We start from the raw sequence: 26,128 nt of genomic DNA on the forward strand, positions 1-26,128 counted from the left end.
ATTAGATTCCTCATACGAGAAAATTATTTAGATATTTAAAAGATTTTTTATCGTCGATATAATGATATTAAATTCGTATGAAATACATTTAATGATAGGTACAAATTGAAATCATTCGAAAAATGAAAGAGATCATTCTTGGCGATTTATTTGAAGTTAGCTCTGTCGAGGACAATCCTTATCATCGATCTTCGCGATTCGCAATCATATCTTGGCCATCTCTTCTCTTCTCTCTCTCCCCCCGCCTGCCTTTGTCTATCTCTATCTTTCTTCCTCCCTCCCTGCCTGCCTCCCTCTCTCCCCCTCGCCCTCCGCCTTTTCCTGGCGGACGTGCCCCACGTGACAAATATGCAGGATGCGACTCGACAGCTATCGATACGCATCCGCCATTCGAACCACCCGTACATTAACGTACTCTGTTCCTCGGATATATATTTATGCTTCCCGTATCATTTCGTAATTATCGATAACATCGTCAAGGCTTTTTGCAGGAAACAATGGCTCATTACGATTTGCCGTAGCTCTTACTACCTCTCTGCCTCTTTTCTATCTTCCTCTTTTTGTCTTTCCCGTCTCATTCTCTCTCTCTTTCTCTCTCTCTCAACGTTCTTTTACTTCGTTCTCTTCTCCGTCCCCGTGTATGCATGTACACTTCTTATACTTTTTACGATCTATCGTACAATACGTTCATCCATGATTCACCAAAGGATCATCGTTTTTCGTTTCCTCCTTTTTTCTTTTTTTTTCTTTTTTTTCTTTTTTTTTTTTTTTTTTCCATCACGTGACTCTTCGGACATTGTAATTAACGTTAACGCAAACCGTAGATAAAAGAGAACCAATTACTCTTTTTTTCTTCTTCTTTTTTTTCTTTCCTTTTTGTCTCTTATTTTCTTTTTTTTTTTTCCTTTCTTTCTTTCTTTACATTCTACGACGAGAGAAACAAGAGGATCATGGGTATATTAGATTGACAGATCGATTGGGATATATAATATGATATAATCGGTAAGGGTTTATTTAACGATAGATTTATCTTCCATAATAATGATAGCGTGTAAGTGATTAGAAACGATTATCATTTATGAATAAATAACTTTATATATATATGTATGTATGTATGTATGTATGTATGTATGTATGTATGTATGTATGTAGTACGAGGAGTATCTCGACTTTCGACCTTCTCCAATTCCTTCATTGGCATCTTGTTTCAATGATTCTCCTCAGTTTTAATTTACGATTAGTGTTAGACGCATGATGCGTCGTAGTATAACAAACGTTTCTTATGCGATAATAATAATAATAATAATAATAATAATAAAATAATAATAACTGGAGAAGGGTATATATAGAGATGGAAAAGAATTTCTTGGCTTTCTTTCATTTTTTTTTCTTTTTCATTTTTTGTGTCAATGAAGAAAAAAAGAAGAAGAAAGAAAACATTTTTTTCCCTTGGAGAAAAACATCATATATATTTGTTTCACGTGACATTCTCGAAGGGCCGACTACCAAATGTCCTAGATCAAATGCTTCAATAATGCTATATATTCTACGATAGGTCGGTGTAACTTTGCACCTGTACTAGTTCCCTATATAGCGGCATGTGTTAGGAAGGAAACTACACGTTTAACCTCGGCAATCGTGGCTTTAGGGTCGATACTCGATAGCGAGTTAACTTGCATGTTTGTACGTGCATACATACATACATACATGCATATATATATATATATATATCCATACATACATACATGTATGCGTATGTACGTACGTACGTAGCTTTTGACCTTTCTTTAACGAATCTGATCGATTTCGTATAGTACGTTCACGTCAAACGTATAAAATATTCAATTCTTTTGCGATCATTATGATAAAGACGGGAAATCTCTTGGAAAAAAAGAAAAAAGAAAAAAAAGAAAAAAGAAGAGGAAAAAAGATTCGCGAACGAACGAACATAGATATCGAGAAGCAACCGAGAATGAACGTTTAACGTAATTTACATTAGATCTCTGCGTATGTATTTTACCATATACATATCTATATACATACATACATACATATGTACATAATGGGTCAGTAGAGATTCGATAGCAACCATGGATGGTCAAAGCGAATCTGGTTTCTCCCCTTCTTTCGAACGAACGACACGAGGAGAGTACTACCGTAACCTGTTTGATTCGACCAATCGATCGGGACTCTTGTATAGCTTCCCTCTCGAACACACACACACACACACGCACACGCACATACACATATACGTACACGTGCATACGAACGAGTTTGAACGAAATTCTCGATCCGGTAGGATCAGCAGGATCGAAGAAGAGTATTGGGAACGCGAGGGAAAACGTTACGTCGAGGAAATATAGAGGGGTACCAAAAGTAATAGGGGTGGGAACAGCAACGAACGGGGCAGGAGTTACCGCACGTGGAGGGTGGGTTTTGTGGTGGAGCTATATCGGGTATAGAAGAGGGGCATTGGCATGGGGCTAGAAGGGCGGTCGGAGGGGGAGGGGAAAGAAAGGAGGGGATGCGCCTATCGGTAGAAGAGAGCGCTCGAGCTACTTTGAATATAAAAGCATCTATAATTAATATCGGGACGAAGGTACCGAGCCACGAACGATATTTATTAGATACTTTACAGGGTTGAAGTTTAAAAAGGTAATCCCATCACGTCCCATCGCACGTTCTCTCTTTCTCTCTCTCTCTCTTCTCGTTCCCCTTTCTCAAGATTTAAATGAAAAAAAGGAGACCGAACGCGCGAATAGTGCGTGTTGTTGTAATCCTTTTGATTTTCTCCATTTCTACAAACAGATTATAGATTTTTACTCTTTTTTTTTTTTTTATTTATTTATTTATTTATTTATTTATCTTTTATTTCTTTTCTCTTTCTTCTCTTTTTCTTTTCTTTTTTTTTTTTTCTAATCAAAAAGATTCGATCTCTCGAAGAAAAATTTTTAAATCGAGAACTTTTTAATTTCTTTTCTTTTTTTTTTTTTTTGCGACTAACCGGATATCGAAGATAACATCGAGCTAGAATTGGCAAAGTTATATACGAAAATATTTTAACGTCCGACCAAGATGATCAATGAAATTCTATATTTATATATATCTTTCTTTCTTTTTCTTTATATATATATATATATATATCTATTAGTGAATCATATAAATTTCTATTTTTCTTATGATGTCATTTAAGGAAATGTCACTTTAGTTTTCGATGTAGTTTATCGAGGAGGTTCTTGAGTGTAACAGCGAGACGCAGTTTCTATTTTCGCTGAAAGATCGAACGAGAAAAAGAGAGAGAGAGAGAGAGAGAGAAAGAGAAAGAGAGCTTTTCTTATTCAGAAAATTAGAGGCAGGAAAGCGAAATCGATCAATTTCGCATGGTACTAAACGCGTTAATGGTAATTCAACGATCCGAGGTCTCTCTAGTAATCGTGAAAATTTACAGCTAACAGAGGTGTCGATGTGTTTGTACGTATGGTGTGCGTGCCTGCGTTAGCGCGGAAGCGATTTCGTTGGCGAAACGGCGGCAGTCAGGCTCTCTCGAACTTGCGTCACAATTGTTATTAACCGGCACGAGAAACTTTCGTTATTCCCCTTACGGCTCGTTTAATCGATCGCTTATACACCGTGAGTCGAATTACGAAAACGTCTGTTGTTAGAGAGAGGTATCGAGAGGATAAAGGATTTTGACGGAAGGTGGAGAGCGGGGCGAGGAGGGAAGAAGGTGAAAGAAAAGAATATATCTTGATACATTCCGATATAAACATGTTTACAATCTGCTTGTATAGAATAGACACGCAGAAAGAGAAAGAGAGAGAGAGAGAGAGAGAGAGAGAGTGAGAGAGACACATACACCTATGTATATAAACAAATGTTCTTCGTAACATTAGTAAAGGTCATAACTAAATATCAAATCGTCGATTGATTTATTCCAGAGGGCGACGTTAGCGGAGAAGGAAGTGTCCGCGTTAAAGGAACAACTAGCCACCGCGAACGATGGTAACTCTAAGACTGAGGGACACCAATTGTCCCAGACTTCGCAGGGAAGTGATCAACAGCAGCAACACGACGCTAGCAATCCCAGGAGAACTCCAAATAGTAATCTCGAGCAGGAATTGCAGGCCAAGGACAAAGAGGTAAAAGATTCATCATATACAGATCCATTATAACATAATATATTCTGACGATTAAATTTCTTCGAGTTTAATATATATCGTCTTTTTCTTTTTTTGCTTTTTCTATTATCGTTGGAGTGAATAATCGGATAGTAAAATTTTGAACGTAATCGAAAGTAATTTTCTTGACAATACTTGAAGCGATAAATAGTAGGTGAAAGTGGATTACGTTGGTCAGTGTTAAAAATATTAATAAATCATTGAAGAAGAAGAGTATGACGAGGATCGAAAATCCACGATTACGTTTGCACGAGGTGAGCTTTCGAAATTCATATAACCGACTCGACCTCGACGTTTAACTGTTGCACGCGAGGGTTCCCGCATTATTCGCGTGAGTATGCGTAAACGCGTAGAAGTGAATGACTAACGCCAGTGGTTCTCTCTCTCTCTCTCTCTCTCTCTCTCGCTTTTACATCCCCCCATCTATTCGTCACCCACCCTCTTCGGGTGAGCGATCGCACGCGTGAAACGGACGCGCGCGCGACTATGAACGTGAACACAGAGTGAGTGAGGGAGAGATAGAAAGAGAGAGGGAGAGAGAGCAAGAGAGAGAGATATAACTAGAGAAGGAGAGAGGAAACGGAAGGAGAGGACGGAGATAGATTCAACCCCCCTGTTTTACAACCGAATACCGAGCGCAACTCGTTGCGGTGGCCGTGCTAACGGAGCGCACTTCACCTTTTCTGATTTGCGATAAACGCCTCGAATCACGCTTCCCTTCGTCGTTATAAAATCTATCCCCTTTTCTCTCTCTCTCTCTCTCTCTCTCTCTCTTTCTCTCTCTTTCTCTCTCTTTCTCATTTGTCCCTTTTACTCTCTTAGACATTTGGTTTACTCTAATCAATATCTGATCGAGAGAATTACAAATTAAACTAGCTACGATAATAATGATTTATTTCTTTTTTTAATCAGTTATTTATTATTTTTACACAAGTGTAATAATTCTATATTGGTATGAGATATTTTATTTCATTTTGTTTGATTTATTTGTTCTTTCTTTCTTCCTTTTTTTCTTTTTTTTTTTTTGAAAATTCTATTCCTTTCTCCTCTTCTTTTTTCAACATTTTTTTTTCGTTCTTTTTTTTTTTTTCCTTACTCGCGAGGGTCGAGGTCCGATTTAAAGACTCGCGCACGACGGCGTTTCCCTCTCGATGTCGAATAGATATACGTTTTCGTTATATTTAGAAACGTCGAGCCCGCGGCATCTCGGACTTTCGGTCCCCGTTGCGCGGGTCGTTAAGACGGCGGAATGCGATGTGAGTTGGAGGAGAGAAGACGAAGAAGAAGACGTCGAAGAAGAAGAAGAAGAAGAATAAAAAGAAAAAGAAGACAGAGAGAGAGAGAGAGAGAGAGAGAGAAAGAGAAAGTTAGTCCGAGCTTCTCTCGCTTTACCGAGATCTTTTATTACGATTCACTATTCCCCGCTCGGACTCGAAAGCTTCATGCACTGTGTCGTGCTTTAACGGCGATAACATTATCGTATATTTATCGAGAGTGTAAATAACCGAGAATCGTTTCTATCCTCCTCCTTCTTCTCCTTTTCCTCCTCCTTTCTTCGCTTTCTTCTTCTTCTTTTTTTCTTCTTCTGCACCCTCTTCTCTCTCTCTCTCTCTCTCTCTCTCCCTCTTCTTTTTCATCTTTCTCTTTTTCGTATGAGTGTCTCTTTGCGTTTACCTCGGACACAGACGATTCGCTTTCGGTAAAAATAGCAGCCCGCGACTGTAAGAAGAGAACGTTTTCATATGTCTTTTATTTTTTTGCTTTGTTTTTTTGTCGTCTTCTTACGTCTCTCTGTCTCTCTTTCTCTTTTTTTATTTTTTTTATTTTTTTTATTTTTTTTTTATTTTTTCTTTCGTTTTTTCCTTTCTTTTCCTTCTCGCACCCGCGATTCCTCTTTCAAAGGGTAAGAGAGAGAGAGAGAGGCGGCGAGTACTACGAACAGCTGCTTCGCGGCAAGAATGATCAGAGATAATGACGGTCATTATTCGATTTTAATGTAGAGCATCATGGCTAGCAGGAAGTCTCTAAATAGCGAATCAATCGTTGTATCTCCACGATACTTTGGGCAAAGAGCCGAGTTAGTATATAACCAGTTTACTAAAAGGTGCTGATAGAATACCTTTCAAAAGATTATTTAATCTATTGTTTTTTTATAAGAGTTTTGCATATACATTGTTGTACATACATGTATTTATTAATATATATACTTCCGCGGATTTTTTTTAATTACTTCGTTCTTCTTCTCTTCCTTCCTTCCTTCCTTCCTTCCTTTCTTTTTTTTCTTTCTTTCTTTTTTTTTTTTTTTTTTATTCGCATTTTTCAACGTCCCTCTACTTACTAATGGTACCTCCTCAGACTTTTTACTTTATACTTTCGTTTGGAATACGTTTCACATCGATGGATTAAATAATTGCCTTTCGAAGTTTCGATTGTAACGGGGGTTTGAAAGTAATATGGAGAAGTTCATTTGAAATTCGAGCAAATCGGTTTTGTAAAAATTATCCAAGAGGAGAGAATGAGAGAGAGAAAGAGAGAGAGAGAGAAAGAGAGGATGAAAGGTCGCGCGAGATACGCCAATGGAGAGAGCATTTGCATCGCAAGAGACATATTTTTATCGATATCGAATAGTATCAAAGAGTGTATGAAAAGAGAAAAAGAGAGATAGGAATGGAGAAACGAAGAAAAAGATAGGAAGAGAGAAAGAGAGAGAGAGAGAGAGAGAAAGAGAGTGATGAAAATAAAAGCCTTCGGTAGGATATTAGCAAGTAAATTCATGAATAACTCGAGGAATGCATTAGCTTCCTCTCTTTCTCCCGTATAACACACGTACACAAACATACATATACAAACGCCTATGTATATATATATATATATATATATTTATATACATATACATGCACGTGCGTGCGTAAACGTACACAAGCTCGTTGCCGGCTATCAAGCGATATCCATCCAACGTGGTGCTACGAATAATTTCAATAATCCGCTCTCATCGCTTCGGCTTTCCGCGCGCTGCCGTTTATATCGACATCGGGAAAGGTGAATTTTAATCAGCGTGCGTACCAACGATAAATCTCTTGCTGAGCAAGCCGATAAGAGGAACTAGAGATAGAAAGAGAGATAGGTATAGATATATAGGTAGATATAGATAGAGGATAGATAGAGATAGATAGAGAAATAAAGAGAAGAAAGAGAAAGAGAGAGAGAGAGACGGTTGCTTCGTTCGGATAATGTGGAAAACTAGTTATCCCTCGTAACCGGAATTTTTCGCGCCTGGAAAAGGAGAAAGGGAAGAAAAAAAGCTTAAGTGGTAGTTGGCATAGCTCTCTCCCCACTCTCATGTCCATACTGCAGCACGTCATCCCTTGAACGTGGCGTGCTCTGCACGCGTTGAGTTTATGATACGACGTTTAACGAGAGAGAAAGAGAGAGAGAGAGAGAGAGAGAGAGAGAGAGAGAGAGAGATATCGACATCGTAAAAATCTTAGGGGAAGGAAAGGGGGTTGGCAAGTGAACGTGGCACGTCTCGAGTGCGCATAATGCTAACCTGAATCTCGAAGAAGCTGAAAAGAGAAAATTAGAGAGAGAGAGAGAGAGGAGAAGAAGAAGAAGAAGAAGAAGAAGGGTTGGCCCTTAAACAAAAGCCGAAAACACTTAAAGCGTGAGAAAGGAGTGATAAAAAAGCCGCTAAGAGTTCAATAAGTATCCTCCTTAGAGCCAATAACAGTCACTCGAGCTCTCGCTTTGACTCTCTTCTCTATCTCTCTCTCTCTCTCTCTTTTCTTTCACGCCTACCCTTCTCCAAGTTCCTCTCTTTCTTTTCCAACATCGAGAAAGAAAATCGTTTGCTTCGAAGCCTTCGGAGGATTCTTCTCCTCCTCCTCCTCCTCCTCCTCCTCCTCTTCCTCCTCCGTTGTTGTAATCCCCGAAGCCGATAATCTCCGATCTCATCCCTCGAACGTCCCCTTTCATCCGTCGTCCTTGATTCTACCTATCTCTTTCTATCCGATCGTTCTGATCTCTGTCTCTCTTTCTCTCTCTTATTTACTTCTTCTCCTTCTTCATCATCATCATCATCATCATCATCATCATCATCATCATCATTATCATCATCATCATCATCATCTTCCTTCGTGAAATGTTCGACGGTGAAATCGATGGGTGCCTTTTAACGGATAAGATTTTTTTTTTTTTCCTTTTTCTTTTTTGCTCGATCTGTTCAATGTCTTTATTGAGAACAAGGCATAAGCTAAGGACATCGAATTGATTATTTTTTTTTTCTTCTTTTTTTTTTTCTTTCTCTCTTTTTCTCTTTCTTTTTTTCTTTCTTTCTTTATTCGCCGATTAAAGGGATGCTAATGGAAGTTTGGTGTGCCGTTCCAATCGCGACGATGCAATGAAGAAGTGGAGTAAGGAGGAGGTGTAGGAGAGAAAGAAGAAAGAGTAGGACAAAGTGAAGGAGGAGGAGGAGGAGAAGAAAAAGAAAGCTGAGGAGAAGAGGGGAGGATGATAACGACGGAGTAAATAATGTGCTGGCTCCTGTGAATATAGTTACGTGGAATGATCTAATTACTTTGGATGGGGATAACGAGGCGATACGATTTCGTTGATTATCGTTTTTGCACGAGCTATCGGTCGTGTATCGATATGGCGATAGATGGGAGAAGGACGGTGGAGGATAAGGTGGAGGGGTGGTGTCGAAGAAAGCGGCGGGAGGGCGAAGAGAGAGTAATATGGTTTGATATATCTTTTAATCGTCGGAAATCGACAAACCGATTGTCGATACATGGCGAAAAGAAAAACAGGACGGGTGTTTTCATTTCGTTCTTTGATAATTAAGATCCCGATCATTGTAGTTAACGGGATAGAGGGGATCGTATTAGAATCGTTATCCGACTGTAATCGAATAAACGTAGGATCCCATATTACGTTCGAGGAAAAGATACTCGTCATCGAAACGTAGTACGTTCGTCGTGTTACTGCTGTGTAACGAAACCGGTAAAAATATCAACTCGGAAAGAGAGAGAGAGAGAGAGAGAGAGAGAGAGAGAGAGAGAAAGAGAGAGAGAGAGAAAGAAGGAAAGAAAAAAAAAAGAAAGAAAGAAAGGGGAAGAGACACATCGGTGACAATAACGAGCGACACGAACGCATTAACGTCAAGCAATTCTCTTATTTCTCTTATCTCTCTTTTAAAGAGAAAGAGAAATGTTTGTTGAGAATCATCGAATTTCCGTCATTTTGAAATTAGTCCAACTGCTTTGGAGATTTTGTTAGAATCTATTGGCACGCGTTCCCTATCGGATTATTAATTGTACCGTAGTTATGCGTATTATAATATATATATATATATATATATATATATATATATATATATATATATATATATATATAGATATCTAATGTTATATACGAGTATTAAAGTATAAATAAGCTTTTATATACGAGATCTAATATAGAAACTAATCATTGTCATTGATGATGAGTCTCACGGAAATCTAAATAATTTAGATACGTAAGTATATACAATTATAAAAATAAAAAAATGAAAAAACCAATAGCCATTAGGATTTTATGTTGATAGTTGATTAAAATAAAATTATAGCGCCTAACCTTGATATCCATTTCGAATGATACGAATGAGAACATTCGTTAAAGGATAGGAAGAAAGAAAGAAAAAAAAAATGAGAGGAAATAAAAGATAATAAAATCATTATCATCGTGACGTTTCTCTTATCAAATTGATCATCGTTCGGCAAGAAACTCGTTAATTCGCTTTCGTATTTCAGTTTCGTCAAAGTAGCAATCTTTCGCACCAATCCACGTCACCGATGCCAATTATCTTAATGCCTTTCAGTCTCTCTCTCTCTCTTTCTCTCTCTCTCTTTCTCTCTCTCTCTCTCTCTCTCTCTCTCTCTCTCTCTTTCTCTCTTTTTCGCGATGACTATACCAGCCAAGGCACACGTCCAAACGGATTGCCTCGGATGTGCTGCATAGTTTAATGTTTCAACCGAGAAGACTATCGCTCGCGATCGTTTCTTCGTTCGCTTTTGAGAATTAAGAGAGAGAGAGAGAGTGAGAGAATGAGAGAGGGTGGGGAGGGGCGAGATATCTGAAAATAAATCACTCCTCTAGCTCTGGTGACTCACTAATTTGAATAAAGAAAGAACGGAAAAGAAAAGGATGGAGTGAACACCGAACGAAGAATAGCAAGATAATAATGTAGCTTTATTTCACGACAAATCTTAGATAGTTATATTTAAATATAAATGACATGCACCGATTTATAATATCTTTTCCTATTTTCTTTTTTCTTTTTTCTTTTTTTCTTTTGGATTATTTATTAAACATTTCAAGTCGTATAATATTTCAATTCCGTATATTTAATCATTTTCAAAATGTTCATGTTACATTTATATCTATATCTATCTATCTACCTATCTATCCACCTATCTATATATATATATATATATATATATATTGTTTTATATAGATAGGAATAATAATAGAATGGCAATTGTTATAGGAATCGAATTTATTCGAGAAATGAAATACGTTATATCTCGTATCGAATAAATGATATAAATAATATAAATAAGATAAATAAGGAGAAAGAAAGAGATGTATAAATTTTTACCGGATAGGATGTGGCTATAACCGCATACAATATAAAATGAGTTTGAAAAACATAAGGAAAAAATAATTACGAACCTGCTCTCTCTCTCTTTCTTTCTCTCTATCTCTCTCTCTCTCTCTCTCTCTCCCTCTCTGTGTGTGTGTAAGCGATTGATAATATGATGATAAGCATGCTTCTAGCTCCATACCGGATTGTTTCCGTTTCCGGTTGTGCAACGTCGATGCGGCATCAGTTTTATTGAAACTACTACGTGCCATACGAAATATCGCGCTTGTATTCGATTCCACAAGGAAATGGCCGTTTCGAATTTCGTTTTGGTCATTAAACGAATTCTTAAATTTCGAACCTAGCGTCGTTCGATTTATTTTTATATATACGTTTTATCGACACATTAGATTTTGCACATTCGTTGTAATAAGAAGAAGAAGGAGTAACAGAGAAAAAAAGAGAGAGAGAATATTTATCGACAAAATAAATTTTTTGAAAATAACCATTAGTGTTTCTCTATGGACGATCGTTCGTCAGTAATTACAGTTTTTCTAAGCACTTGTTAGATCAACTAAGACGCCATTGGACTTCCTATCCTCTCATCTCTTCTCTTTTAGTTCTGTTTCGAATTCTTTGATCTTCGCGATTGAAATTATTTGAAAACTTTATGAACTAACGGCAAGGATTGCGGAGGGATTGTATAGTTGGGATCTTTCGCAAACGAATGACTCGACGCAATTTCGTGGAAATAGATTAATTTTATTTATCGCGAGAATAAAAGGTGATGGAGAAGAAGGAGGAGGAGTAGGAGGAGGAGGATGATAGCGAGAAAAGAAAAGAAGTACGAGTCTAAGCATTGATCATATAAAATCAAAATGAAGCTTATATATCAATTGCGATCGTAAAAAGATTATTTATCAGCGTTTATAAAAATTTAATTACAATAAGCTTGTTCGTATTAACGATTGAAATTAAGTAATTAATCGAAATGAAACAATTCGAGTATAATAATCTATTTATGATAAAATGTAGATACATAGATTGATAGATACGCACGTATATATATGTATATATATATATATATATATATTTATATATATATCTAGAAGAGTAGAAACACGAGAAGGATAAATGTAGAACGTAAAGAGGATAGAAAAAAAAGAAAAAAAAAAGGAAAAAAAAAAGAAAAGGATATATATCTGTGTTGGAAATAAACCATCTGGCGATGGTAAAAAGTGTTATAAAGAGGGATCGGTTTCTCGTTTTCTTTCTCTCGATCCTTTTCTCTCGATCCTCATCGCGTGTCTTTTACAAGTTAGAATCCGAAGAAGTTTAGAAGGAGGTAGAAGAAGTAGAAGTAGAAGAAGAAGAAGAAGAAGGGGGTGTAGGGTGGAAGAGGAGAGTGGGGAGAGAGAGAGAGAGAGAGAGAAAGAGAGAAAAGAAGGACGTATCGCGAATAGATGAAAGTGAGAGACCATGTTACGGGTGCCAACACAAACATGCTCGCCGAGTGTTTCAAAACACGTTGGCTAATGTACCGGGGAACGGTAGATCAAGAAATAACCGAGAGAACGCGATCCTCTTCTCTCGTAGATATATACCTCCTCCTTCCTCCCCTGCTTTCTCTATACGTCTCTTACCTCTGTAATAAAAGAGAAAAAGAAGATCTTTCTACGTTGATATTCTCGAACGAGGAATCCTTCCTTCTTTCCTTTCTTTCTTTCTTTTCTTTTTTTTTTTTTTTTTTTTTTTTTTTGCCGCTTCCTTTTTTCTTGCACACATTTTTTTTCTCTTTTTTTTCTTTTTTTTTTTCTTTTTTTTTTTTTCTTGTTTCTTTTCTTGTTTCTTTTCCCTCTCCTACTCTTTTCGTTTCTCTCCTTGTAATAGCTTCGGATCCTTCACGAAGTAGGATGTAAAACATATTTAAGATCTATTCAGTATCATGTTGTTATTATTATTATTATTATTATTATTATTATTATTATTATTATTATTATTATTATTAATATGATAAAATTGAATGTGAAATGTTTAAGAAGATCGATAAGAAAAAAATATCTATCCATCTATAACGAATATTTTTTCGTCGACGAAATTTTGTATATATGATATGTTTAATCCGATCGATTTATTCTATTTATAAAGGTTAAAAAAAAAAAAAGAAAAAAGAAAAAAGAAAAAAAAGAGAAAAAAAAGAAACAAAGAAAAAAATATGAAGAAAAAAAGAAAGAAATTGAAATTTGAACGGGACAGTTATATTTTTAAGTAAGATTCCTACGTGATATTATTTACGACCGATCGCATAGCAACCGTGGTAAGAGAAAGAGAGAGAGAGAGAGAGAGAGAGAGAGAGAAAAAGTTGATCGCAATAACCGAGGTCTTTTCATCGAGTGGCACGTGGTATATCGGTGATGATGTCAATGATAGGTACGCTAAATGTATATCCATAACGATATTAGCATATTTGCTCTGATAGGAAGATTTACTGATAATTATTGCGATAAGGAGCAATCGAGTGCGCAATAGACGACGGTACGGCGCGACAAACAATCGGCGCTTATTCGAAACCTCGGACGAAACATATATAAATTTTATCATAAATCTTCGAATGCCATAATCGTACGCACTTATAAAAAGAGTTCTTTACGTACTATCGTTTATTTTTAATATATCTATATATCTATATATATATATATATATATATATATATATATATATATGTATGAGTATTATGTATGCACATTGACATAGGTGCATTTAATTGGCCTTTGATACGGCATTGGTGTCGGCGCACCTATATTTTCGTGATTCGCCGGTGTGCGCCATAAAACCGATTAGACTTATTCCGAGTGGACGGATTAGTTGGCACAATAATAGAAAGACTACGAAGATGGAGAAGCTTTCGGTGCTTTTATCTTCGTATACAATGAATATTCTTTCGAGCAAATCATCCACAAAAGAGGAGACCCATATATTGAATAGTCTTTGGGTTCGTATAAACGAATGGACAATCCGATTAAAATACTCTACCTATCCATAGAACGGACGATTACTACTTTATACACACACAGATACACACATATATATATATATATATATATATATATATATCATATTATTTCATTTAAATAAATATACGTATTTATGTATCTGTAAATTATCATATGAGAATACTTTTATATAACACGTTTCCTCTATTTCGCTGTAGAAAAGAAAAAGAGGAAAAGAAAAAAAAAATAAAGAGAAAAGAGAGAGAGAGAGAGAGAGAGAGAGAGAGAAGAGAAAAGACTTGAAATCATTTTCCATTAGACATTGGTTGGTATCTATTCTTTGGTACTTTCGAAATACGTTGTGTAAGGATTTCCAAATTGTGGTTTTTTTCGAGGGTAAATTCGAGGATAGCAGAGTTAGTGGGAGGGGAGGAGTTAGGTGGAGTGGGACAGGGGAACGGCAAGAGAGAGAGAGAGAGAGAGAGAGAGAGAGAGAGAGAGAGAAAGTAGAGGTATGGTAAAAACCTGGGAATATTTGCACTCGAGCGAAAATTACGTGGGTTAGAGGAAGTGCAACGAGTGCTTACGAGGGCCTCGCTGTGTGTTGGCTACTCCTCTCTCTCTCTCTCTCTCTCTCTCTCTTTCTCTCTCTCCTACCCTCTCTTTATCTCTTTTCGTCTCTCATCTGTCTTTTTCTCACTTCCTCTCTACGGTTCGTACGGCGATGGGTTTCGTGGTCGGCTTGTGCGGGACGCCAGGAGAGCCAATATCGTTAGATATTCATTTCGTAAGTTTGAAGTAGAACAAAATATAGAAACTCGCGGAATAACTCCCTTGCCTCCCATCTCACCCCCCTTCCTTTCCTCCTCCAACACTGCCCTCTTTTACTCTCTCTCTCTCTCTTTCTCTCTCTCTCTATCTATCTATCTATCTATCTATCTATCTATATCTATCTCTCTTTCTCCTTCTACATATTACCCTTACAGTTTGCTCGTAGAAAGTCGCCCTCTTTCTCGCGGCCAAGAGTACGATTTTGCGCAACTATCGCAGTCGAATCTCCGCAATGAGAAAGATACCCCGTTGGTCAGAATTTCACCCCTTTTTTTACGATGGAGGTCGAGCAAAGGAAAACGAAAAAAAAAAAAAAAAGGGAGAGAGGGAGAGAAAAAGAAAGAAAGAAAGGGAAGAGTGGTCGGAAAAACGATAAAAAAGAAAAAGAAGATCAAGGAACAGAGATATTCCTTAGAGATAACGAGATTTGTAATAGATAGAGACGAACGTAATCAAGAATAAAAGAGAGGAGGAAGGACTAATAAAAAAAAAATGAAAAATAAGAAAAAATAAAAAAAAAAAAATAAGGAATAGCAGATCATCGAAATAAGCCTGAGTTTGATGAGTGCAAAAACACAGGTGTCACCATCGTGATTTGCATCGGATGGTACGAGATAACGTTATCGTTGCACACAATCAAACACGTTCACGCCGATCGTATTCCATTTTCCCTGATTTACGATATGAAAAGATCTTTCGTCTCTCTCTCTCTCTCTCTTTCTTTCGTTCTACTTCTTCTTTTTTCTAATTTCCTTTTTTTGTTTTATTTAATTCTTTTTTTTTTTTTTTTTCATTTAACACGGCCCAATACGAAGAAACAAATAAGACGTGTCATTTTTTGTTTTGTTTTGAAATGTTTATGATTAGAAGAAAAAAAAAAAAAGAAAGAAAGAAAGAAAGAAAGAAAAAAAAGCAGAACAATTTTTATCGCTTAGTCAGAATATTATCTTTCATTGAATCATTTCTAATTCCCTTTTTTTCTTTTTTCCTTTTTACTACAGCGTTACGTCTTTCTATCTCTCTATCTCCTCTCTCTCTCTCTCTCTCTCTCTCTCTCTCTCTCTCTCTCTCATTCTCTCTCAGTTCTCTCGTCCATTTGATCATCCGCTCCTTTTATCTTCCGTTTGATTCGTTCCATCTAACATAAGTTGGTGGCATCGTATTTCTTGCGGGTAAGAAATACTCTAAAACAAGGCGGACTTCCCATCCGTAGCATATCGTCAGTACGGTCTACGAAGTTTCAACGTATGCCATTTGATAACGTCGCCACGTTGATCGTCGTTGTCTTCGTCATCGTTGTCGTAGTCGTCGTCGATGTCGTCGACGTCGATGTCGTCGACGTCGTTTTCATCGTTTACGTCATCTTCTTCTTCGTCTTCGTCTTCATCTTCCTCGCCAGCGGTGGAACCAAAAGTGTAAGCAATAAACGATAAGGGCTAATAAACTTACAAGACGTAAAATCTGAACACTTAGCTTTTGTTCTAATCTCTCTTTCTCTCTCTCTCTCTCTCTCTCTCTCTCTCTCTCCATTTTCTATCATTGAACGAGATAAAACTCTTTCTAACGTTACAAAAAAGTTCTCTCTATTATCGCGGTTCCCATCGTGATGATGCATGCCATGTATAATTTATATATTCGAGAAACATAAAGAGAATGAAAGGAAGAAGGAAAAAAAAATTTTTTTTTTTTTGTTTTTTGAATAAAAAGAAGACGAAAAAAACTTTGACGAAAACCCCATCGTTACCTGAGTGGTCGAACTTCATTTCTCTCTCTTTCTCTCTCTCTCTCTCTCTCTCTCTCTCTCTCTGTCTCTATCTCTATCTCGTTAGAAATTATAAAGTCCTTTCGACGTACCCACATGTAGGAGAGGGTATCTACTCGAGGTAGAGAGTATAGAGGGATATATAAAACAAAAAAAAAAAAAAAAAAAAAAGAAAGAAAGAAAAGAAAAAGAAAAAAAATATAATGAAGGAAGGAAGGGCACAGGGTACTCACGGATGGAAAAGAATCAGTTTTCGGTATTTTCGCGAATACCCGCTCCTCTCTTCTCTCCTCCTCCATCTATAATGGTATTCCCTAGAAAATTAGCGAGAAGTAGGCGGAAGAGACGGGGAGCTTGTTGTAAACGGTCCAGGATACTCTCTGTCTCTCTCTCTCTCTTTCTCTCTCTCTCTCTCTCATATGCTTTACCCGAGATACGTACGCGTCCTATCAATGTATGGGTGTATATATAAATACGTGTATGCGTAGTACATACGTCTGGCTTGGGTCCGAGCGATAAAGGAAAAAAAGAGGGAGACGAAAGACGATCCGGATGCTCCATCATTGTCGGCTGAAACATTAATTTGAAAATCTGAATAATTAGGAACTAACTTTTGCGCGATGTGTAAAACTCCAGTTCTCGTATGTGCGCTCCTGCCGGCCCGGCGCCGCGTTGTACCACCGATCGCGTCTACGTATGCACCGGCGCGTGTAATCGCTCGTAGATGAGTGTATGCGTGTCTGCGTGCGGTTATATGTGCGTGATTATGTGTGTTTGTATGTATATGTCCACATGTGTATATGTATATGTGTATACGACTCTCGCGTGCATTTCGACTTCACTCGTTGCCGGAGAAGCCGCTTTTCTCCGACGACCTCACTGATGAACCTTTTCTGCTTCCTCTTTTATATATATATATATATATATATATATATATATATATTTCTTTCTCTTTTTTGATTCTCTCGTTTTATCTATATATTCCTTACCCTTTCATCCAAATTATTCTCCTCTACGTACGTACATAGGTATATATAAGGAATTAAATGGACAATTAAATTGGTCAAAGATACGAAACATCTACACTACACACACCCACACACGCTTATATACATATATATATATATATATATATATATATATAAGCTTCTTTAAATGTAGTTAAAAAAAAAAAATCGCTTGACTTTAAATCGATCGATATACTCCATACTCCTCACCCCGTTTACAGTCGAGATGCGTATCTACTTGCAGCAAAAGCTCCGATGGTATCGTTATTACGCTTTTAAATATACCTTCGCGATGCTTGCACGCGATGCTCGCCGAGACTCCATCAAGAGCTCGTTTCTTGAGTAAGTAGAAGAAGAAGAAGAAGTGGAGGAGGTGGAGGAAGAGGAAATAGGAGAAGAAGAAAAAAAGAGAAAGGAAGAAAGAAGAAAGAGATGATCAAAGCTCGGAGTCCTTCGATTTAACCGTCGGCAGGGTTACGTCGTATCGTATCGCTTGGAACGATAAAAAAAGAAAAAAAGAAACAGAGAGAGAGAGAGAGAGAGAGAGAGAAGTAGAAAGAATAGAAAAAGGGGGATGGTGACCAGTTCAGTTAAGTTCAAACGTTAGGCGGCTCGATCTTTTTCTTATCGGGTCAACAGAGATTTATAGAAACGGGCCGTGGTTGGTGGTGTATTATCATGACTCGAGTGCACGTTGCACGAAGTCGACGAGTCGATCTAAACTACGATACGCATGCTCGTCAAGTCGTCTGTTCACTGTGAGTACACAGAGTAGTAGTTGTGTACGAGTATTAGTAGTTTCTGTATACATATCTATCTATGTATATATATATATATATGTATCTATGTATGTATGTATGTATGTATTTCTAAGCATCAACCGAAATTATCATTCGCAAACCGTGACGGAGTGGTAAGCTTGAAAATTACCTGCTCGATTTGCGAGACCGATAAATCGAGGAAAAGTAGCGCTTTTGTATCCAAGAAGGAAACAGTAGCTGGGAGGGGAAGTAACGATCGTGATGTTGGTAACGATTTTACTCGCCCAGTACCCCCTCGAATTATTTATCGATCCTTTCGCGTTCTCACGCTATGCTTCCGATTCGTAATGAGCGATAACGACCGGTGGTGGGGGGTGGGTGGACGTGGGAGGGGAGAGGGATAAAAATGGAAACGATTATGACAATCGTATCTAAAGAAAAATTAGTACATTACGTTAGGAGACCTTTGAATGATTAAACATTTTTCATTTAGAATTCATTTTAATTATTGTCGACATTAATTACTGGTCTAACTGTAGAACGTTTATTTGTCTATCATAAAAATGACGTGTATATCGGTCGATCCTTATCTTTTTCATTTCCAAAGAAAAAGAATTGAAGCTCGTAGATAGATAGAGAGAGAGAGAGAGAGAGAGAGAGAGAGAGAGAAGGAAGAAAGACAAAAAAAAAGAACAAAGAAAGAAAAAGAAACGTGCAAACATGCGTGTAGTCAAACAGGTAAAAAAAAGAGAAAGAAAGAACGTATCTCGAAATCAATTTTTTTCCTTCTTCTCTGGACCGAGATAAAAACCTAACGAAGCTGGGCTCGCAAGCTTTATTACGCAAAAGCGGTAAACATACATACATATATACCTACATACGTACATAGATGGATACATGCATACATACATATGTACGTACATATGCACATAAATATATATACACATGAATACGCGCATAGACATATGTCTCTAGTAATACATAGGCAAAAAGAGAGAAAGAGAGAGTCAGTGGAGACTACGGAGATGGCGGAGAAGGACGGAAAGGAAAGGGGTAGATCGCGTAGAAACAGTCTCGACCATAGAGGTTGGAAGGATGGTTTACATGAGAGAACGTTGGCGAGGAAAACGAGGTGCGAACTAGTGGGTGTGAGGTTTTTAGGTGGACGATGGTGTTGGCGATGGCGATGATGATGGTGGTGGTAACGGTGGTGTATAGAAATCGGGAGAGAGAGAGAGAGAGAGAAAAGAAGCGAGACACGGTGTTGGCGGGGTACGGGACAAAAATACGCTGAAAATTAGATTCATAACTTTTCCGCTGCGCTTTCGTGGCGAAACGACTAAAGGCCGGGCCGGGCTAGTTAAAAATTCCGTGTGTTCGCGAATATCAATCCCTACTCTCTACCTCCTTTTCTCCGGCGCCCCTTCCTTCCCTCCCTCCCTCCCCCTGTTCACGTACGTGAAAAGAGGAAGAGAGTGAGAGAGAGAAACAGTGAACCACCTACGCCGTACGTACATACGTGGAGCCCGTTCTCCGGACAAACTCCCTTCAGAGCCCCTCGAAACGAACGGAGCTCACGATTTGCGCGGCCGGTTATACCTAACCTATACCTTTCTCCACCTACATCGTACCACGCCTCCATCGTCCAGACGGACGACGGGAATTATCTCCGTTTTTCCGCAAACGCGATTAACCAGAAACGTCGTTCAGCGAGCCCCCTCTAGGCTTCTCTCTTTGGAGAAAGGGAGAGAGAAAGAGAGAGAGAGAGAGAGTGAAAAGGTAAGTGAGAAAGATAGAGAACGAGGATGGTCCCTCTGGTGGTTCTCTACGTTCCTTTTTCTCTATTTCTCTTTCTCTTTCTCTCGACTCCTTTCCCCACACCATTAGAGTCAGCTTCGTCCTCCTCCTGTCCCAGTACTTCCTTCGGCTTTCGACTCGACTCCGCCGATTGATAATTCACGATTAATCCGCCTCGAAAGCCAACGTGCTGTCTCTCTCTCTCTCTCTCTCTCTCTCTCTCTCATTCACTCTCCCTATCTTTTTACCTCTATCTCGATTCTCTCACCCTTCCTCTCTCGTTCGATTTTACGGCGAATTTCGTGTGGTCGCGTAATATCGATCCTCCTTCTCGTAATAGACCAAATGGAATCTCTAATCGCGCGTGCCGTTTTAACCGTTTGTTGGGTGGACGGGAGGTGAAGAAGAGAGGAGGACCGATCAACTTCTTCTCGACCTCTTATGTGTACCGATCTCGAGAGCAAACTCGATCGTTTGTTTAAGAATAAGAGTATGTGAAATAGAGACAGCAAGAGAGACAGATAGAGATAGAATGAAAGAATGAAAAAGAGAGATAGAAGTACTCAAGGAAAGAAAAAGAGAAAAGAAGAAAAAAAAATTGAAAAAAAAAAAAAAAAAAAAGAAAGAAGAAGAAACAATTACGCCGAATCCAATTAAAATACTTAATACCCATTCTCTAATTCTATTTTCTATTTTACTCAAAATCCGTCTCGGATTTCTTTCCTATCTCACTTTCTCATTCAGGCAGTGATTCGTAGCTAACGTAGTACGCCCGGGAGTACATGACTTATCAGTCTGGTGGATTTCTCGCCGATGATGGAGAGCAAGAGAGAGAGAGAGAGAGAGAGAGAGAAAGACCTTTCTCTGATTCGCCTTCTCTTTTTAGCACGGCAAGTATACGATATTTAGAATTAATCCTTCCTTTGTGTCAGCACCCAGTATCGCTCTGTCCGGCTCTTTCTCTCTCTGTTCGTCCGTCCGTCCGTCCGTCCGTCCGTCCGTCCGTCTGCCTGCCTGCCTGTCTGCTTATCCGTCTGTCTTTTTATTGTACCGATATGGAGAGTCGTATAAATTTTACTCCATTATTCGTTCTACCACGCTACTGCCAGAGATCCGAAGTTTAGTAAAAGAGAAAGAGATAGAGAAAGAAAAAGATAGAAAGGATGAGAAAGAGAGAGGGAGAGAGACAGAGGAAAGAAAGATCAGAAGGGTGTACAGGGTGAAGGAAGGGAAAAGTGAGGATAGTCAGATTCTAGAAAGAGAACAGTTCGAGAATCGACTCAGGGTGGGGGAAAGTCGAACGAGGGATTGGTTCGTCTTTTTGTCTCTGTCACGGCACAGTGAGGCTTTCATTTTGAACCCTCAATCATCGTCGGTGATCAATCACAATTGAACTCGAGCGATGAGGACATAGGTACGTACGTATAGGAATGAAGAAGGGAAAAGTCGGTAGGAGGTAACCAAAAAAATAGAGAAAAAAAAGAAGAAAGAAAAGGAAAGGAAAAAAAAAAATATTATCGAACCATTCGCCAATTTCTGCGAATCATTTAGATTCATTTTTCTTTTTTTTTTTTTTTTTTTTTCTTTTTTTCTTTTCTTTGTTTTTCTTGCCTTTTTTCTTCTCTCTTTTTTTTTCGATTCTTTCTTCCAAAAGATCATTAAAGTCCACAAAATATTATTGGACATTCGTTGTTATTATTTAAAAACGATTCTTTCGTTAATCTTAGATCTGTTATAAGAAAATTTTAGGGTTTCAACCCTCTTCAAGAGAACTCAAATACATTTAGACGATTCTATTTATTTAGATTGGAGGTTGTATGGCTTCGACCATTCGATGTATGGCGTCTACGAGGTTGTGATGCGTGTCTCTGTGTCGGTGAAAATGGTATTGGTCAGCAATGCATTAAGTAGCAATATCGTCTGCAAGTCAGACGTTGGTTCATGCTAGAAGAGAAAGAGAAACAGAGATAGAGAAAGAGAAAGAGAGAGGGAGAGGGAGTGGGAGAAGGAGAAAAGAGAGGAAGAAAAATAAAGAGGATAGGAAGAAAAAAGAGAAAGAAAGAGAGAGAAGGGAAGGAAAGAGAGAGAGGGAATGAAAAAGGGAGGGAGAGAAGGGAGAAGATAGGGAGGGAGGATATGAGAAAGGAAAGGGTTTGCTCGAACGAACTCCGAAGCCGTGCGGAACCACACGAGAAAACGTAGGAGGTGGAGGACGGAGGTGGCAAGGCTGGCTTCGGTCCGAGGCTGCCTTTTGATGCTACCCTTCCCCGACACGAGTCGAAGGATAATGCACAAACTAAAGGATAATTCCCCGATACGGGGACGAAATCCGAGCGAGAGAGCGTGGCGATGCGGGGTAAAGAGAGATCGGGGAAAAGAGAGAGGGTGGATGTGTGGGTGGTTGGGGGTGTCGGTGGGGCGATAGTGGGACGGGCAAAAAACTCTTATTTAAAAATGTATTTACCGTCTGGCTCGCAAGGATCCGCCGTCCGCCTGGAAAGTTCGCTTTTTACCCTTCTCGCTTTCCATCTCTTTTTCTCTCATTTTCCCTCTCTCTCTCTCTCTTTCTCTCTTTCTCTCATACTTCGTGCGTATGTGGAGTCCACTGGAGTTTCTACTACTCTCTCTCTCTCTCTCTCTCCCTCTCCAACTCTCTCTCTCTCTCTCTTTTTCTCTCCTTTCCCTGCGTACGGATCACCCCTCTTCTATCCGCGGAGATGTAGAAGTCCTGAAGGGATGCGAATGCGGCTTTTCATCTACGTTATCGTTCGCAACAATCCATTCGATCGCATACTTTTACGATCTAACAACGTTTTCCCTCTTGCCACCTCTCGTCACCTCTTCCCCACCATTTCGGATAGACTTTTCGAATCAAAAATATATATATCCTCCCTTTCTCTACCTTCCTCCCTCCGATACGATCATCGATTTCTAAATTTCTTTTTTTCCTGGAGTAACATCTTACTTGTCTTCTTTTTTTCCTTTTCTTTCTCCCTTTCTTTCTCTTTTTTTCCTCTGAAAGAGCAAAAGAGGAGAACTAGAGGAGAGGTGACGGACGATAGAAGTGGAAGGTCGGAGATAGTGTGTTCCTTTTATAGGGAATAGATCGAGAACCGGGGAGAGTGACAAATTTGAGCGAAACCGATGCGCGCCAACGTAGCTTATAAAGCCATTGTCTTGGGAGTCAAAGCGGAATGTGGGAGAGAGAAAGATAGAGAATAGAAATGGATAGTTAGAGAAAGAGAGAGAGAGAGAGAGACGATGGCGGGAGAAGAAGGAGAGGGAGTAGCGAGAAATAGGGATGGGGTAAGTTTCATCGAGGGCGGGTAAGTGGGGGGGGGGGGGGTAAACGCGCGCACAGATAGTAGATACACGACATACTAACGTGGCACAACACAATTGGAGATATGCTGTAGGAAACACTATAGATGTATATGGATAAAAGGAGAAACGGGAGGTGGAGGAGGAGGAGGAGGAGGGATGTTCGTTGCCTCCGCGGCGCGCAATCGCTCCGTCGAAGCTGCCGTTAGCCGATTTCGAACTTTGCGGCAGCAGTCCGCGGGAAATGTATCTAGGATAGATGGATGAAATGTAACTATCAAAGTTGGCGATCGCAGCTCGACGGCATTTTCCTCTACCATCTTTCTCCTCCCTCCCCTTTCAATCTCTCTCTCTCTCTCTCTCTCTCTGTCTCTGTCTCTGTCTCTCACTGTCTGTCTGTCTGTCTCTCTCTCTCTCACTCTCTCTTTCCTTCCTTTCGACGTCTCTCCACCCTCCGGAACTCACCGTCCGTGTTCATCCTCCACGCTTGCTCACAATTTATATTACGGGCGAGGTGCGCATATAATTAATTTAATTAAACGCTCCGCGTTGAAAATCGTCCTATTAGTTCGGCAACTTTTGACGGCTGTTACCTCTCTCACTCTTTCCCTTCCTCCTTCCACTCATTTCTATATCTATCTTTCTCCTATCTCTTTCTCTATTCCCCGTCTCTATCTATCTATCTATCTATCTATCTGTCTTTTCCTTCCTCTTTCTCTCTTCTTCCTAAAGGTTTTATCTTTCGTTCTCTCTCAATCTCTCTGCCTCTCTCTCTCTCTCTCTCTCTCTCTCTCTCTTTCTCTTTCTGTCTCTTTCGCGCACTCTCCTTTTTTTGTCTTTTCCATTCGGCGAGTTAGCCGTATTCTCGCCATGTTTCTCGTATTTTCCAGCATCGTCTAACGACTGGAGGATACGCTTCTGATCTTTTTGCGAAGTGTAAATAAATCAGTCGGGTGTACTAGCCGAGCGAAATACAGTGGAATTAACCACGGCTTCCTACTGAATTTTCGCGCCAGGTACTATTTATAGTGTTAGAATCTCGTGGAACGAGCGGGGCGAGAATCCTTCGGAATCATATTTCTACGCTCCTCGCTGTCGGACTAGCGTCGTACTTGGTCTCTTTATTTTTTTCCTCTCTTTTTTTTTCTCTTTCTGTTTTCTCTTTTTTTTTTTTCTTTAATAAAAAATCCACTAACAAAGGTTTCATCTTAAAATTTTCTATTTCGGTTCCTCCGAAAATATATAAGTCTCGTTCGTTGCGCATGCTTCGTTAAAAACGAATTAAATATCTCTTACCATTAGATATCTCTCTGTTTCAATCCTTATCACTCGATCGAACTTGTGTTCGAATATTCGTGTATCTTTAGCTTTGAATCTTTTCAAATTATTTCTAATGTTACATTTCGACTACGTTAGGAATAGGCGTGTCAGGAATATTTCTCTGTCCTGTTAGGAAACATTACCAAATAGTTAAAGAGAAAAGGAAATGCTCCTCTTTGGGGCTCCTCTCACCGATGACAAATGTCCCTCTCTCGGTTTGTCGCGAGAGGAGGACATTTTAAATTTCAATAGCGGAGTCAATTACTCTTGGCAACCTAAAGTCGACACGGTGGGCGTTAATGGGTTAATTCCGATGACAAGAAGTGCCAGGGTGCACACTCGTTTATGTTATATATATATATATATATATATGTATATATACTTAGAAATTTATTAAGAGTGTTGTTTTTCAAATATTTCATAAAAAATTTGTCATCACTAGTATATCTACATATCTGCGACATTTGATATTAGACATTCGTTAAAAGAAAATTAAACAAAACCAAAAAAAAAAAAAAAAAGAAAAAAAAGGAAAGAAAAGAAAAGAAAAAGAAATTTTTCTTCGAGATCATAAGATTTTTTAAACAGAGAGAGAGAGAGAGAGAGAGAGAGAGAGAGAGAGAGAGAAGCATTGTTCTTATAATATAGATAAGAACCAAAACGAAATAACGAGAACGTTTTCTTCCTCGTGCAACTGTTGTATCGGTTATCGAGTCAATCGAGATAGATAATTTATCGGAAGTTGAGAACCCTACTCGTTGCTCGTAAAGCGATAAATAGGAACATCGTACTCGATTTCCGTACTATGCTGTTCTTGTTGTACCCTTTCGCCGAGGACGCAAGGGAAAGCTGGTTGGTTGTATATCGCGATCTCGCCTAAACTCCGTAGGATAACTAGGAGGATTCTTGAAGCTAGATGGCCGGACGAACGGACCGACAGATTGCGGCTAGCCAAGGAAACTACCCTCCGATCTCACCCCACTTTAACCTCTTACTCTCCCTCTCTCTCTCTCTCTCTCTCTCTCTCTCTCTCTCTCTCTCTCTTAGAACCATCCGTCCTTTCAAGCCCATCTCTCTATCACCCATCTCTCTCTTTCTCTAGTTCTTCTCTCTTACTAATGCTCTTGAATACACACGCTTTTATCTCTCTCTCTCTCTCTCTTTCTCTTACACTCTCAGTTCCACCCTCTTCCAGATCTTCCGTCCGTGCACATATCCACGCTTTGTCATTTACTCAGGACCAATCTGCGCCGTTGCTTCTCTAGAAATCCCTTCGGGTACACTCCCGATGTCTGACCCTACGGCTCCTCTACCCGCGAGATCGTTGATCGTAACTCGATCCGACTGCATACACGGGGCCACAAAGGTAGTCCGATGATCGCCCGTCTGACGTTTATCGCCCTTCCGCTTCCGGACTACTCCCCGCGGCTCTCTTCGATCGCGCTATCACTCTATCGACTAATTATTACCTATGCATCCGAATCTCCTCCTCCTCATCTTCCTCCTTCCTCATTCTCTCTCTCTCTCTCTCTCTCTGAA

At 39.1% G+C, this 26,128-nt stretch overlaps 1 protein-coding gene across 4 annotated transcripts in view; it reads left to right on the forward strand.

Moving 5' to 3' along the window:
* LOC124429881 (homeobox protein cut-like) overlaps positions 1–26,128 on the forward strand; it is a 141,493-nt gene that overhangs the window by 66,237 nt on the left and 49,128 nt on the right. For all 4 annotated transcript variants that reach the window (XM_046975681.1, XM_046975683.1, XM_046975684.1 and 1 more), the window contains exon 3: positions 3,939–4,139. In XM_046975681.1, coding sequence (XP_046831637.1) covers positions 3,939–4,139 — 201 coding nt within the window. The remainder of the gene's footprint in view (positions 1–3,938; positions 4,140–26,128) is intronic.

This window comes from Vespa crabro, chromosome 16 (genome assembly GCF_910589235.1).
Source record: "Vespa crabro chromosome 16, iyVesCrab1.2, whole genome shotgun sequence".
NCBI classification, from domain to species: Eukaryota; Metazoa; Arthropoda; class Insecta; order Hymenoptera; family Vespidae; genus Vespa; species Vespa crabro.